At 46.4% G+C, this 15443-nt stretch overlaps 2 protein-coding genes across 4 annotated transcripts in view; one reads left to right on the top strand and one right to left on the bottom strand.

Moving 5' to 3' along the window:
• Nucleotides 1-1313: 1313 nt before the first annotated feature.
• On the bottom strand, nt 1314-7395 carry c1h4orf33 (chromosome 1 C4orf33 homolog). Of its 2 annotated transcripts, none has more exons than XM_077012796.1 (7): nt 7251-7395; nt 4446-4615; nt 3992-4172; nt 3328-3388; nt 3190-3241; nt 2462-2661; nt 1314-1784 (listed from the first exon to the last, which is right to left on the bottom strand). In XM_077012796.1, the coding sequence occupies exons 3-7, from the start codon at nt 4170-4172 to the stop codon at nt 1685-1687; spliced, it is 594 nt and encodes a 197-aa protein (XP_076868911.1). In that variant the 5' UTR covers nt 4446-4615; nt 7251-7395; the 3' UTR covers nt 1314-1684. The 2 variants fall into 2 exon arrangements, with proteins under 2 accessions (XP_076868911.1, XP_076868903.1); XM_077012788.1 differs by lacking the exon at nt 7251-7395 and adding an exon at nt 4708-4839.
• sclt1 (sodium channel and clathrin linker 1) overlaps nt 4771-15443 on the top strand; it is a 39691-nt gene continuing 29018 nt past the window's right edge. The window contains exons 1-7 of one of the 2 annotated variants that reach the window (XM_077012768.1): nt 4771-4862; nt 8663-8763; nt 8870-8928; nt 9747-9796; nt 9943-10012; nt 11217-11272; nt 12090-12219. In XM_077012768.1, the coding sequence (XP_076868883.1) occupies nt 8730-8763; nt 8870-8928; nt 9747-9796; nt 9943-10012; nt 11217-11272; nt 12090-12219 (399 nt within the window). In that variant the 5' untranslated portion in view covers nt 4771-4862; nt 8663-8729. Of the gene's footprint in view, nt 4863-8662; nt 8764-8869; nt 8929-9744; nt 9797-9942; nt 10013-11212; nt 11273-12089; nt 12220-15443 lie in introns of those variants that run through there. The other variant, XM_077012777.1, reaches the window with a different exon arrangement.

Genomic DNA, 15443 nt, shown 5'->3' with positions numbered 1-15443 from the left:
TGGACTCTTCTCTCTCTCTAATTGTGCAGAAGTCGTTTGGTCTGTCAGTGTCTCCCACTGGCCCTGACTGACATTTCATCCTCCGCGCGACCCGTTACCGGACGCATTCCGCACACACACACACACACATGCACGCCCGCACGCACACACACACACACACACGCCCGCCCGCACGCGTGGCCACCCACTCAATTACCGGTGGTGTCATTAGGAGGTCGGCGGCCTGCAGACGGCTCCGCGCGCTGTCACGGGGGCTGGAGGGCGCCACAGCCGCGCGCCGCTAATTAGTTGTTGTTAATATTCATTAAACGGACTGCGAGGAGTAATTATAAAGCTCTGTTCAGACTTATTAACCGCCCGCTCATTTATAATCCGTAGGTTCGCGCCTATTGATTTGGGTTTGTTTGTTAGGAGCGTTTAAGAGTTTCGGGCCGCTGCACGTCACCTGCGTGAGTCACGTGGGGTGATGTCAGGTCCACCGTCTCCTCTTGAGACCTTTTGACATGTTTTATCACAGCTCTGATTAAAAATGCTTCGTCGTTCAAACCTTTTAAGCTCTCTAGAAGAGGAAGATGATGGACGTGAGAATAAAAACCCGTTTTGGAGATCTTAAAGATATTTAACTGAAGTGTTGGACGTGCACGCCTCTCTGGCTCCGCCCTGCAGCACTGCAGACATTGAGCTGATCTCCCTCTCTCTCTCCTTCTCTCTTGCTTCCTCTCTCCTTCTCATTCTCTCTCCCTCCCTCTCTCTCTCTGTGATCTTGAGGGTCTTTCTCAGGGGGTGAAGGGTGTAATCACCGGCAGATTTCAAAGAGAGCGCGCGCCAATTAAAGCGGGTAGAGCTCAATAACGGATTAACGTGTGCGACATAACGAGCAGCGGAGAGTCTGTGAACGTGTCGGGGAAGCAGGAAGACAGAGAGAGAGAGATGATGGTCCCAATACCCGGATCTGGGAAGAAGAAGAAGTTCCTTGAAATGTTGTAGTTAAGGAAAGAAAAGGATAAAGTATACCTGTATTTTGAAGGGGGCGGGGTCTTTGGGAAGGGGGCAGGGTTTGCACTATTAGTAGCAAAGTTCTATTCATTTATGATATAGAAGATGTGAAACCCCAGTGCTCCAAGCAACTCGATTACGATCACTTTATGTTTTTAACCTGCTAATTCAGACCTTTGTTTCTAGAATAAATTAAGTAAATTGTTATTAAACTGCTTTGTTGAGCAAACTGAGAGTGAGGGAGGGAGAAAGAGGGAGAGAGAGAGGGAGAGAGAGAGAGAGAGAGAGAGAGAGGGAAAGAGAGAGAGAGAACTCGATTAGGTCATAAATTGTGTTGGTTTATTACTTGGACGTTTCTGAGCCTTGTTTATTTCTGCTCTGTAATTCTCGATGGTTCATTTTATTGCACTCATTAACGTAGAAACACCATTCACATAACAGAGATTACAGCTGTATTATTGATGTAGGGCATGTTTAATGGTAAAGCCCATCTAAATACCATTAGGCCTACATTAAGGTAATAATCATCATTAGCTTTTGATAAGATTGCAAAGCACTTTGTGCAGGAGGAGTGTAGAACAGAGACACATGATCAGTCAGGCACCCTGAACGCAGATCAGTAGAGCGTTATCTTGCTGTGTGGTTCTGCTCTGGATTCTTCTGCCTTTACAGGCCTGAGATCAGCTGTTCATTTGCTGGCTGCTTCCCATAGGTCAGACTCGGGCTGGACCCAGCCCTCTCCCATAATGCCTTGCAGTCTGAAGGGTTGGAAATACTCCAGGCGGTGGCTGAAAAGGGAGGAAAAATGACTTCACACACGACTTTGTGTCCTATAAGGCACTCATGATGGACTCAGATGTAAAATCCTATTATTTTTCCATATGCAGTTTTAAACATTTGCATGACAACAGCCTTTTCTTGTTTTCTCTATGGGCTGTCACAATATTAGAATTAAAACTGTATAATTCCATATTACAACAGGGTATTATTAAAAAGTGTCAGAGAACGCCATTAAAAAACATTGCAATATCACAGTACAGTAGTCAGCAATTTTTTGACTTTACAAACATTCCTTCTGGAAGCACGTTCATGCGGGTCATCGGGGCGGATATAGAGGGTGAACCTGCTCCGATTCCTCGCGGGACGCAGATCAGATCTGCGAGATTCATCTACCTTTTATTTCTTAAACAAAAAACTAAAGTATATGAGGCCATTATATGGCAGCTGGAAATGAATAAAGGATTTAATACCAGTAAAACTGAACTATAAGTATTTAAGAGAGGAGGGTGTAATGACAGAGTTATGGTGTGATTTCTGTGTGATGGGAGGGGAGGAGTGTTGAATCCTGCCAGACTCTCTCTTCCCCGTCAGAACGCGACCCAGTTAATGACACTCCCTCACTGGGGATTAACCACACGCACAACAGCTCACATCAAAGGCAGGCGTCTGAAAGAAGAAGTCTTACAAGTCTGGGCCTTGTCCCTCATGGAGGTCCTCTCGGGGAACCGGGTAGAGAGCCTCGAAGCGCCTTCCTGCCCCCGAGCCATGGATGGCATAGGAGTTCATCTTATCAACGCCGGGGGGGAAATACCTCCAGGGCAGGAGCGCCTCCCCACGCCACCTGTCTCCGGTTACCGCCCCGCTGAACGACAGAGGAAGCTGTTGCTTGAGGAAGAGGAGGAGGAAGAGGAGGAGGGTGATGCTCTGTTTCTACCTGTGCTCCATTTCAAATGTTGGGTATATTTTTATACACGCGCACACACACACACATACACATGTACACACACACACACACACACACATACACACACGTACGCACACTCACACATGTACGCACACACATGAACATATACACATGCGGCTGGATGAATAGATATGTATGCACACGTTCCATAAATGTAAAGTTAATGAATTACTTTTACATACATAAAGCTTTTGAGTATATGGACGGTTATATATAGACTGTTTAGCATAGACTGTATACTCTTATGTGTAGACTGTATATATATACATATATTACGGGGGGTGGCGAACGTAAGTTGTTGAGCAGGGTGGCGAACGTTAACACTCGTGACGGAGTGTTTTTTCAATAGCCCTGAAATAAATGCTACGGTTTTGTTTTGGTCCGGATCCGTAGTAGTATAGACTGCATACTGTTATATATAGACTGTTTAGTACAGAAAATTCTCTTACCATGAATGCATTGTGTTTTCCATTCAGCAGGAGGATGAGATGTTGTCCATGTCTGTAATATGACAGACGTGTTGGATTATAAAACAGGACGTGACACACATGCGAGAGCAGTGATAAATGGGGAAAGGCAGAACTTACGGACACACTTCGACCTCCAGATACTTCTCCTCAGTGCTGTTCAGGAAGAAGGACTCCACCACTGCAGAGATGAACACAATACCATTCACTTCAGCAACGCACTGTTCTCAGATCAGTCAGACTTCCTGAAGGCTGCTGTACTCCACTGTTTAGCTTGTACTGTCTGAAAAGCTTTGACAGTCGAATCGCTCCAGATGGATCATCTCCAAACTTCTCCAAATAGTCCATATGTGTTCTGTGCTGCAGGTCCCACACCTGAACCGATAACTAACGCTCAGTGCCTGGTGTGTCCGTCTGCAGAGATGTCCAAGAGCCACAGAGGCCTGTGGTGGCAAACTCTTAGACAAAGACCACCAGGGGGTGATCCACAAAGCAGCAGGTCTCAGATCAGCCAGATAGCCTAAGCCCAAAGTCAAGACTGTCCAATAGGAGAATAGTTGAGGGACATTCCTATTGGACAGTGTCCAACTCTGACCTTATCTGGCTAACCTCAGAAATCCTGCTGTGTGGAACCCCTCACTGGGCTTGCACCTTCTCCAAGGTAACGATGTTCAAATCATTTCAACCATTAGAAGCAGTGTTGTGGCTGATATTCACAACGATACTGACTTTTTATTACTTTGCTAAAACTCGCACAAAACGGCGGTTGTGAGCCGCATCGTACCCTCGTAATCCCAGAGCCCAGGGAAGGGTTGGCCAGGAGGTCCAGGAGGAGCAGCTGGGTCGTTGAAGAACGGAGCATCCACGCTCATGGTGAGACCACCTTCACCAGGTGAGAAGAGGATCTTCACCGGAGCATGGCCCACAGGTAGACTATCCCACGTCTGCTCAATACTGAACTCCATCTGAAGAGGAAACATCTTTTCATTTTTGATTCGATGAGATATGTTTAAAGCACCCCTCAAGTCATTAATAAATGACATGCTACATTAATAAATCTTTATAATGTATCCAAGAAAATGTCAGTCTGAAAACCAAAATCTACTTTGCTTTAAATTCTTCAGATAGTGGTGGTACTCATTACAGAATTTAACAGTTTTGTCCCTGAAATCCTAGTAAACAAAAAAGCAAAACGTTTGAACAGAAAATAAGTTGTTGTTTCAGTTTGTCACGTTTACCTCTGCAGCAGATCCGATGTTCTCAGTTCAAGACCAAAGACCAAATGAGGAGGTCCAGCCCGTCAGTAATAGTGTGTTGATATGATAACGAGATCACAACCATAACACATGATTCACACGATTCCTGGACGGTGTAGACCACACCTTGGTGCAGACGGACATGTCTCAACCTAAAGTCAATAAACGTCGTTTTACAAACAAATATAAAGGCAATTGTGGTTTGTTTAATGTTTGGAAATACTGTTTGTAGTGTATATCCTACGTTCAAACCGCAGAAGTGATGATCCGAAGACGAAGTTAAAGGTCGGAACTATAGTTGAGGGTGTGTGTGTGTGGGGGGGACGGTTTACGCGACGCACGGCTCCGCCGCCTCTGATTGGCTCTCTAGTCGGAGCGGAAGGCGCACGGATTCGAAAGGTGAGTTAGCTCGTAAAATGCTTCATTTCTTTAGCCGCTATAACGGTGTTTTATTAGGACGTTCACGCTGCGTTTCAGTAGTAATCAATGGATTATTGAGTTAATCCGCGCGGTTTTATGATGTAAAGAAAACATAATCCCGCCTACAGCTGTTCTCCGTCTAAATCAGTGCTAGCTTAGCCAGCTAGGCTAGCGGAAGTCTGTTGCCCATGGTAACCGCTGAGATCAGACACCCACTCTGTTAGGAGGATTTAATGATTTATTATTATTGTGTGTTTATTATTAATGTGTGTTTATTATTAATGTGTGTTGCTTCATATTGGCCCGAAGATGTAATCTAGATGGTCATGGTGGCTTGTTTACAACCATGTAATAACTTGGCTGATGAGTTTACTGTGACAGTGGTAAATAACTCAGATAAGTAGCCGAGATGAAGCAAAATAAAGAGGGACAGAGTCCAGAGACCAGGAACCACACCTTACTGTTCAACCCAGAGACCAGAACCCACACATTACTGTTCAACCCAGAGACCAGGAACCACACCTTACTGTTCAACCCAGAGACCAGAACCCACACCTTACTGTTCAACCCAGAGACCAGAACCCACACATTACTGTTCAACCCAGAGACCAGGAACCACACCTTACTGTTCAACCCAGAGACCAGAGACCACCACACCTTACTGTTCAACCCAGAGACCAGAACCCACACCTTACTGTTCAACCCAGAGACCAGAGACCACCACACCTTACTGTTCAACCCAGAGACCAGAACCCACACCTTACTGTTCAACCCAGAGACCAGAGACCACCACACATTACTGTTCAACCCAGAGACCAGGAACCACTACACCTTACTGTTCAACCCAGAGACCAGGAACCACACCTTACTGTTCAACCCAGAGACCAGGAACCACTACACCTTACTGTTCAACCCAGAGACCAGGAACCACACCTTACTGTTCAACCCAGAGACCAGGAACCACACCTTACTGTTCAACCCAGAGACCAGGAACCACACCTTACTGTTCAACCCAGAGACCAGAACCCACACCTTACTGTTCAACCCAGAGAGCAGAACCCACACATTACTGTTGAACCCAGAGACCAGAACCCACACCTTACTGTTCAACCCAGAGACCAGAACCCACACATTACTGTTGAACCCAGAGACCAGAACCCACACCTTACTGTTCAACCCAGAGACCAGGAACCACACCTTACTGTTCAACCCAGAGACCAGGAACCACCACACATTACTGTTCAACCCAGAGACCACCACACATTACTGTTCAACCCAGAGACCAGAGACCACCACACCTTACTGTTCAACCCAGAGACCAGAACCCACACATTACTGTTGAACCCAGAGACCAGAACCCACACCTCACTGTTCAACCCAGAGACCAGAGACCACCACACCTTACTGTTCAACCCAGAGACCAGGAACCACTACACCTTACTGTTCAACCCAGAGACCAGGAACCACACCTTACTGTTCAACCCAGAGACCACCACACAGAGATGCTCACAAGTCATTTTTTGCAAGTCTAAGTCAAGTCTCAAGTCTTTGATCTCAAGTCCAAGTCAAGTCTCAAGTCTCTGACCTCAAGTCCAAGTCAAGTCTCAAGTCTCTGACCTCAAGTCCAAGTCAAGTCTCAAGTCTCTGACCTCAAGTCCAAGTCAAGTCCCAAATATTTGAGTGACACTGTAGTCGCAAATCACTGTATAGTTGTAATGGTATGTTATGACACTTCTGATGTATAATAGCTTAAACTGGTAAATGAAGAAATACAATTTTTAAAAGTGCGCACGCACACACAAATGTTTTCCAGATAAATTTTGTATCCGTATTTTTCTCCAAAAAGTATTTTTCTTACAAAACTGAAATTTTTCTGGATACAATATTCTCTTCTTTCAGTAGAACATCTGCTATATTTTGTTCTAAAAGATAAAGGAGGGCTGTGAAATTTAAAAAATCATTTTTAACTATATATATATGAAAGGTCTGCATATAAAGAAAATAGCAACCAAATTAGTGATTATAAAATAAAAATTAAAAACAGAATTCAAATTTTACAATAATAATGATTCTGACATAAAAAGCCCTGCAGCAACAACTATTTTTCTCCTAATTAACTGGATCAAACACAACTTCAAGGTGTCTTTCAGTGTCCAATACAAGGAAACAATGTTTATACAATGTTTATGCAACTAACGCATTACATTTTTAAAAGATCAGGATTGACAGGATACTTGCACTTAGCCTGGCTCGGTGAGGGCGCATTATGAGACCTCCATGACTGAACACCCTCTCTACTGCCACCACTGGTGGGAAGTCAATACCAATATTGCAATATTGCTAATAACCTTTCAGGCAGTGACTAACCTTTCCGGGTGGGTTTTCAGGTGGCGAATAAAATTAGATGTGGTGGAACCAGCGTCCTGTATTTTTATGCCACACACGCTGCAGTTTGCTGCTCTTCTATTTGCTACTTGTACTTGTTTTGTACCCAAAACGTATTATGAATGGTGGAACAGAAGCGAGCGTCCTCACCAGCGCCGCCGTGATCGCGATGTTTTGCGGCGCGCGCAGCGCCAAGTTCACGTGTGCGGAGTCGCGCGCAACGGTCACTTGCGAAATACTTGACGCGTCGCGACCGGCGCGAGGGTCCGCGCGCCGAAAATGTTACGTCAGCGGGAAGTAAAAAGCATACAGACGGAGAAAAGGTTGTCAAATGAAACACAAAAGAACATTACAAATAAAAGATTGTTCACAAGTCTCAAATCACGAGTCCAAGTCGAGTCGCAAGTCTTTTGAATGCAAGTCTAAGTCGAGTCTGAAGTCACTGTATATGCGACTTAAGTGCGACTCGAGTCCGAGTCCCAAACTCGAGTCCCCATCTCTGCCACCACACCTTACTGTTCAACCCAGAGACCAGGAACCACTACACCTTACTGTTCAACCCAGAGACCAGGAACCACTACACCTTACTGTTCAACCCAGAGACCAGGAACCACACCTTACTGTTCAACCCAGAGACCAGGAACCACACCTTACTGTTCAACCCAGAGACCAGAACCCACACATTACTGTTGAACCCAGAGACCAGAGACCACCACACCTTACTGTTCAACCCAGAGACCAGAGACCACCACACCTTACTGTTCAACCCAGAGACCAGGAACCACTACACCTTACTGTTCAACCCAGAGACCAGGAACCACACCTTACTGTTCAACCCAGAGACCAGGAACCACACCTTACTGTTCAACCCAGAGACCACCACACCTTACTGTTCAACCCAGAGACCAGGAACCACACCTTACTGTTCAACCCAGAGACCAGGAACCACTACACCTTACTGTTCAACCCAGAGACCAGGAACCACACCTTACTGTTCAACCCAGAGACCAGAGACCACACCTTACTGTTCAACCCAGAGACCAGGAACCACACCTTACTGTTCAACCCAGAGACCAGAGACCACCACACCTTACTGTTCAACCCAGAGACCAGGAGCCACTAAGCACTGATGGGGTTGGCCCTAGGAGAGTTGCCCCGGATAATGGTCTCACATTTTCAGTACTGGGTTCTGTTTTTCAGTACTGCGCTTGGATTTCAGTTCAGTTCCCTTTATTATCCCTGAAGAGATCTGATTTGCAGATGCATTCGAACATGCATCATATATTTAAAAATAAGGATTTGGCTAAGTTTTAAACGAGGTATCTAGAATTGTGGGTGTCCGCAATATAAAATTTTGGATCACATAAACAATTTTTTATGTCTTCTCTTGGCAGAGAACTTTTGTGTAAAGGATAATCATTCAGTCGGACTAATCAGGCCGATTCCTCCAAAGATCCCAAGATGACTTCTGAAGTTGAGTTCCTCCAGGATCAAGGTAAGAAAGTATCCTGTGTTACTGCATTACTAACCGTGCATATTCAGCCTACTGGTGCACTAATTCTGAAAGTGATTAAGATGATTTCATGTTGTTTTATTTTTAGGGAAACGGTTGAATTCAGGAAGTAATCAGGATGCTTCATCTGCTGTCTGGTTTAAGCAGGTACGTCTCACCTGACAGACACGGGCTTCCGCCCGACTGGGGTTACAGTTGTGTATGAGGTCCTGTGTTGGTACAGGTGAGAACACCTACCTGGTTCTGTAAGCGTGCACAACGACTGCATCTGCTGTATCCGGCCAGATCTGTGTCAGGAGTCTTGCTGTCGTCACCACGTTCGAGCACGTTTCTGCCGTCGTGTCCCCGCGTTCGAGCACGTTTCTCCTGTTGTGTCCCCACATGCGAGCACATTTCTGCCGTCATGTCCCCGCGTGCGAGCATGTTTCTCCTGTTGTGTCCCCACGTGCGAGCACGTTTCTCCTGTCGTGTCCCCGCGTTCGAGCACGTTTCTGCCGTCGTGTCTCCACGTGCGAGCACGTTTCTCCTGTTGTGTCCCCACGTGCGAGCACGTTTCTCCTGTCGTGTCTCCACGTGCGAGCACGTTTCTCCTGTCGTGTCCCCGCGTTCGAGCATGTTTCTCCTGTTGTGTCCCCACGTGCGAGCACGTTTCTCCTGTCGTGTCCCCACGTGCGAGCACGTTTCTCCTGTCGTGTCCCCGCGTTCGAGCACGTTTCTGCCGTCGTGTCTCCACGTGCGAGCACGTTTCTGCCGTCGTGTCCCCACGTTCGAGCACGTTTCTCCTGTTGTGTCCCCGCGTGCGAGCATGTTTCTCCTGTTGTGTCCCCGCGTGCGAGCACGTTTCTGCCGTCGTGTCCCCGCGTGCGAGCACGTTTCTGTCTCTGCTGCTGCGTGTGTTCTGTTGTATTACTGAGTTTCTCCATGGTGCACACAGCTGGTTTACAGAACATCCATCTTGTGATTAGGGTGAAGATGTTGCTTCTGATTCTGCAGAGTCCTGGCTCACAGACAAAAGGTGAGTTTGTAAGAACGACCAGCGGAAGGTCTCAAGACATACACACATCTCACGCACAGTAAACTTGTCCTGAACATCCTGAAGATCCTGGCCAGGCTAGCAGCCTGGAGAGTGTGACGTGTGTTCCTTCTGATGGTGTGTTTCAGGGTAATGCCTCTGCTGATGGACTATGACAGACAGATGAAGCAGTTGGAGGCTCAGCTGAAACTCTACCAGGTACAGCCTGATACAGGACGTCAGGACTCTACCTGATACAGGACGTCAGGACTCTGTTACAGATTGATAGGGGATGACGGATGTACCTGATGCGGGACATCAGAGCTCTACCCATTACAGCATGACAGGACGTTAGGACTCAACCCGTTAGCGTGAGGGCAATATGGGCGTAAGACAAGACTGGGTCAGCTGACCAGGGTCAGGGTCACCCAAAAACCCCTCCTGTTTCTCCTGTAATGTTAGGGTTAGGTTACACGTCCTCCTGTAGTGTTGGTGTTAGGTTACACGTCCTCCTGTAGTGTTGGGGTTAGGTTACACGTCCTCCTGTAGTGCTGGTGTTAGGTTACACGTCCTCCTGTAGTGTTGGTGTTAGGTTACACGTCCTCCTGTAGTGTTGGGGTTAGGTTACACGTCCTCCTGTAGTGTTGGTGTTAGGTTACACGTCCTCCTGTAGTGTTGGGGTTAGGTTACACGTCCTCCTGTAGTGTTGGTGTTAGGTTACACGTCCTCCTGTAGTGTTAGGATAAGGTGAGATTCACATGCGCTGGTTTTATTGCTCCGTCCACTTACATTTGCTGGGAAAGCTTTCAGACAGAACCCATTATTGGAAAAAATGTTTGTTTCTTATATATATTTAATACACACACACACACACACACACAGCTTTAAAGGCTCCACAGATATTTGAGTATGTTGAGCGGTTAGTAGACGAAAGAGATTTTGGTTTTAGTGTTTATAAGAGCAGCAGAGTTTCAAATCTCATAATACTCCACCGTGATGGTGATGAATATGAATGAACTTCTCCAGTGAACATGGACAAAGCAGAAGAGGTTCTCCCTCTGGACACGTCCTGGGGGGGGCGGGGGGTCCCCCCACACAGAGGCAGCCACGCCTGTGTGTGTGTACGTGTGTGTGTACGTGTGTGTGTATGCCTGCGTGCGTGTGTGTGTATGCCTGCGTGCGTGTTTGTGTGTGCGCGTGTGTGTGTGTGTGTGTGCGCGCGCGCGTGCCTGCGTGTGTGTGCGCGTGCCTGCGTGTGTGTGTGCGTGTCTGCGTTTGTGTGTGCGAGTGTGTGTGTGTGTGTGTGTGTGTGTGTGTCTGCGTGCGTGTGTAAGTGCGTGCCTGCGTTTGTGTGTGTGCGTGTCTGCGTGTGTGTGTGGAGTGTTTTCTAATCTGTGTTTTCTCTCCTTCTACGTGGAGACAGAGACAGATGGTGGACGTGAAGGTCAGTCTGGAGCAGGTGATCCTGGAGAACCAGCGGTAATGGATGAAAGACTCGCCATGTTTCCCACTATACACTATAATTACACACGTAATCAGACACAGCCGAGACTGTCTCTCCATAACACACATAATCAGACACAGCCGAGACTGTCTCTTCATAACACACGTAATCAGACACAGCCCAGACTGTCTCTCCATAACACACTTAATCAGACACAGCCCAGACTGTCTCTCCATAACACACATAATCAGACACAGCCCAGACTGTCTCTCCATAACACACGTAATCAGACACAGCCCAGACTGTCTCTCCATAACACACATAATCAGACACAGCCCAGACTGTCTCTTCATAATACACGTAATCAGACACAGCCCAAACTGTCTCTCCATAACTCACTTAATCAGATACAGCCCAGACTGTCTCTCCATAACACACGTAATCAGACACAGCCCAGACTCTCTCTCCATAACGCACATAATCAGACACAGCCCAGACTGTCTCTTCATAATACATGTAATCAGACACAGCCCAAACTGTCTCTCCATAACTCACTTAATCAGATACAGCCCAGACTGTCTCTCCATAACACACGTAATCAGACACAGCCCAGACTCTCTTCATAACACTGATGCTGTTGTTTCAAATTAGAAACTAAATTGTCAGCTGTTGCTAAGAAGCTAAGAGACTTTACACTATAAACCTAAGAGGCCTTAACACTGCTGTTAACCTAAAGCCTGATCACTGTAAACCTCAGAATCTAGGCCTAATCCAGATGAAAAAAATAATACCTTCCGTGTGTGTGTGTGTGTGTGTGTGTGTGTGTGTGTGTGTGTGTGTGTGTGTGAACAGCCTGCACGCTGAACAGCGTACCTCTGTGGAGAGGGAGCTACAGTCTCTCTCTGTGGGAGTAGAGGGAGATTTTGCCACGGATGCTGTTGCCATTAGCAACCTGGAGGAGCAGGTCAAGTGTGCTGTAGAGGTAATTACACTGATGTGAACGATTATTTCCCTCCCCAGATATGATGCAGCTCAGGTCTGATAAAGGGTTCTCACTCCTCTACTCGGGTCTGTTCTCACTCCTTTACTCGGGTCTGATAAAGGGTTTTCACTCCTTACTCGGGTCTGGTAAAGGGTTCTCACTCCTTTACTCGGGTCTGATAGAGGGTTTGTTCTCACTCCTTTACTCAGGTCTGATAGAGGGTTTGTTCTCACTCCTTTACTCAGGTCTGATAGAGGGTTCTCACTCCTTTACTCAGGTCTGATAGAGGGTTTGTTCTCACTCCTTTACTCAGGTCTGATAGAGGGTTTGTTCTCACTCCTTTACTCAGGTCTGATAAAGGGTTGATCCGTCTACATAACCCTCACCATGTTCAGGTCAGAGCGACATGCAGATTCCACCTAAATGTCTACTGAGCAATCATGTGGTTCATGTGGTTCACTTAAGAACTCTGCGTCCTGTAAAACAGCCTAGACTCAGGAGACTGCAGGAGACTGAGGCTACGGTGCCATAAAGGTCACGGTGTTCTCATATCTACTGCACCTCTGAGCCACCATGTGCTGCATAGATCAAGTGTTGAGAACAGCAGGTACCTGATGTGAAGTACAGAATCATCATCTCTGCACCTGTGACCATCAGCTCTGCTGCGGCTTCACTGCACAAACACGTGGCAACCCTGGGGCCACAGGGTTAGGGTCTTGGACAGGTCAAAGGTCACAAATGCTGCAGAGCCGCCATGTCCGTGGTGCTGAAACATCTGTGTGTAATCAGACAGTTCCCCAAAGTTCGTGTGTGTGGAGGTGAAACATATGTGTGTAATCAGACAGTTCCACAATGTTCGTGTGTGTGGAGGTGAAACATCTGTGTGTAATCAGACAGTCCCCAATGTTCGTGTGTGTGGAGGTGAAACATCTGTGTGTAATCAGACAGTTCCCCAATGTTCATGTGTGTGGAGGTGAACCATCTGTAATTAGACAGTTCCCCAATGTTCGTGTCTGTGGATGTAAAACATCTGTGTGTAATCAGACAGTTCCCCAATGTTTGTGTGTGTGGAGGTGAAACATCTGTGTGTAATCAGACCGTTCCCCAGTGTTCGTGTGTGTGGAGGTGAAACATCTGTGTGTAATTAGACAGTTCCCCAATGTTCATGTGTGTGGTGAAACATTTGCATGTAATCAGACAGTCCTAATGCTGGACTACAGTGTTTACTTTAGGACAAAGAAAGACTCTGGAATGCATGAGCTTCATAACCTTCGTTGTAGCAGGTTTGAAAGACTTGGCGGCTTTTATCCGGTCCTGTGAAAGCTTAACAACGGCCTTGTGACAGAATAAAATCAAAGTATTGAACACTCGTTTGACAGCGTTACAAGTGCAGCCTTAAACCTGCAGAGGTGAGAGTCCCAGCAGCGACGCCGTACGGCTCCTGCCGACATCAAAGGAATTTACTGATGATCAAATATTGCCGCGTATTACAGCAACCTGCGTCCCTGTGGTAGCTTCAGAGCGGAAGGAGATTCGCACACGGTGACAAAGAGAATTAGGAACCCCCTGTGGGGCACACCCTGTGGGGCACACCCTGTGGGGAAATTGCAGGAATTCAGTTGATCACAGCGGACACATCCGGCAGGTGTGTGAGGAACAACCACATAGTTTACCTTTCTCAGGTCCTGCGTGAACCTCCAACCTGCCCCACCTACCTGGCGTACAGGATTAATCGGGTGTTGTAAGGTGAAAACGTTTCTCTAGTAACACCTTGCTGTAATAGAGAAGTTCTCACACCTTCAATGCTTTCTTCTCTACTGAAGGATGACGTTGCTTTAGAGTCTTTATTCTACACCTGTAACAGGTGGAGTAGAGTCTGTGCTTTATTCTACACCTGTAACAGGTGCAGTAGAGTTTGTGCTTTATTCTACACCTGTAACAGGTGGAGTAGAGTCTGTGCTTTATTCTTCACCTGTAACAGGTGGAGTAGAGTCTGTGCTTTATTCTACACCTGTAACAGGTGGAGTAGAGTCTGTGCTTTATTCTACACCTGTAACAGGTGGAGTAGAGTGTGCTTTGTTCTACACCTGTAACAGGTGGAGTAGAGTCTGTGCTTTATTCTACACCTGTAACAGGTGGAGTAGAGTGTGCTTTGTTCTACACCTGTAACAGGTGGAGTAGAGTTTGTGCTTTATTCTACACCTGTAACAGGTGGAGTAGAGTTTGTGCTTTATTCTACACCTGTAACAGGTGCAGTAGAGTTTGTGCTTTATTCTACACCTGTAACAGGTGCAGTAGAGTTTGTGCTTTATTCTTCACCTGTAACAGGTGCAGTAGAGTCTGTGCTTTATTCTACACTTGTAACAGGTGCAGTAGAGTTTGTGCTTTATTCTACACCTGTAACAGGTGCAGTAGAGTCTGTGCTTTATTCTACACCTGTAACAGGTGGAGTAGAGTTTGTGCTTTATTCTACACCTGTAACAGGTGGAGTAGAGTCTGTGCTTTATTCTACACCTGTAACAGGTGGAGTAGAGTTTGTGCTTTATTCTACACCTGGTGCAGTAGAGTTTGTGCTTTATTCTACACCTGTAACAGGTGGAGTAGAGTTTGTGCTTTATTCTACACCTGTAACAGGTGCAGTAGAGTTTGTGCTTTATTCTACACCTGTAACAGGTGGAGTAGAGTTTGTGCTTTATTCTACACCTGTAACAGGTGGAGTAGAGTCTGTGCTTTATTCTTCACCTGTAACAGGTGGAGTAGAGTCTGTGCTTTATTCTACACCTGTAACAGGTGGAGTAGAGTTTGTGCTTTATTCTACACCTGGTGCAGTAGAGTTTGTGCTTTATTCTACACCTGTAACAGGTGGAGTAGAGTTTGTGCTGTATTCTACACCTGTAACAGGTGGAGTATAGTCTGTGCTTTATTCTACACCTGTAACAGGTAGAGTAGAGTCTGTGCTTTATTCTACACCTGTAACAGGTGCAGTAGAGTTTGTGCTTTATTCTACACCTGTAACAGGTGGAGTAGAGTCTGTGCTTTATTCTACACCTGTAACAGGTGGAGTAGAGTCTGTGTTTTAACGTCATATTTGAGAGAGAGACATGAAGTCAGATGCTTATTTGATCTGTTCTATTCTTGCGTGTCCCAGAATGCACCAGTGGAGTTGCTCACATCAACCTGGAGGACTCTACCTGTTTCTGCTGATTGGATTGTAACACTTGACA

This window comes from Brachyhypopomus gauderio, chromosome 1 (genome assembly GCF_052324685.1).
Source record: "Brachyhypopomus gauderio isolate BG-103 chromosome 1, BGAUD_0.2, whole genome shotgun sequence".
Taxonomy (NCBI): Eukaryota; Metazoa; Chordata; class Actinopteri; order Gymnotiformes; family Hypopomidae; genus Brachyhypopomus; species Brachyhypopomus gauderio.
This window is presented reverse-complemented; position numbering and strand designations above follow the sequence as displayed.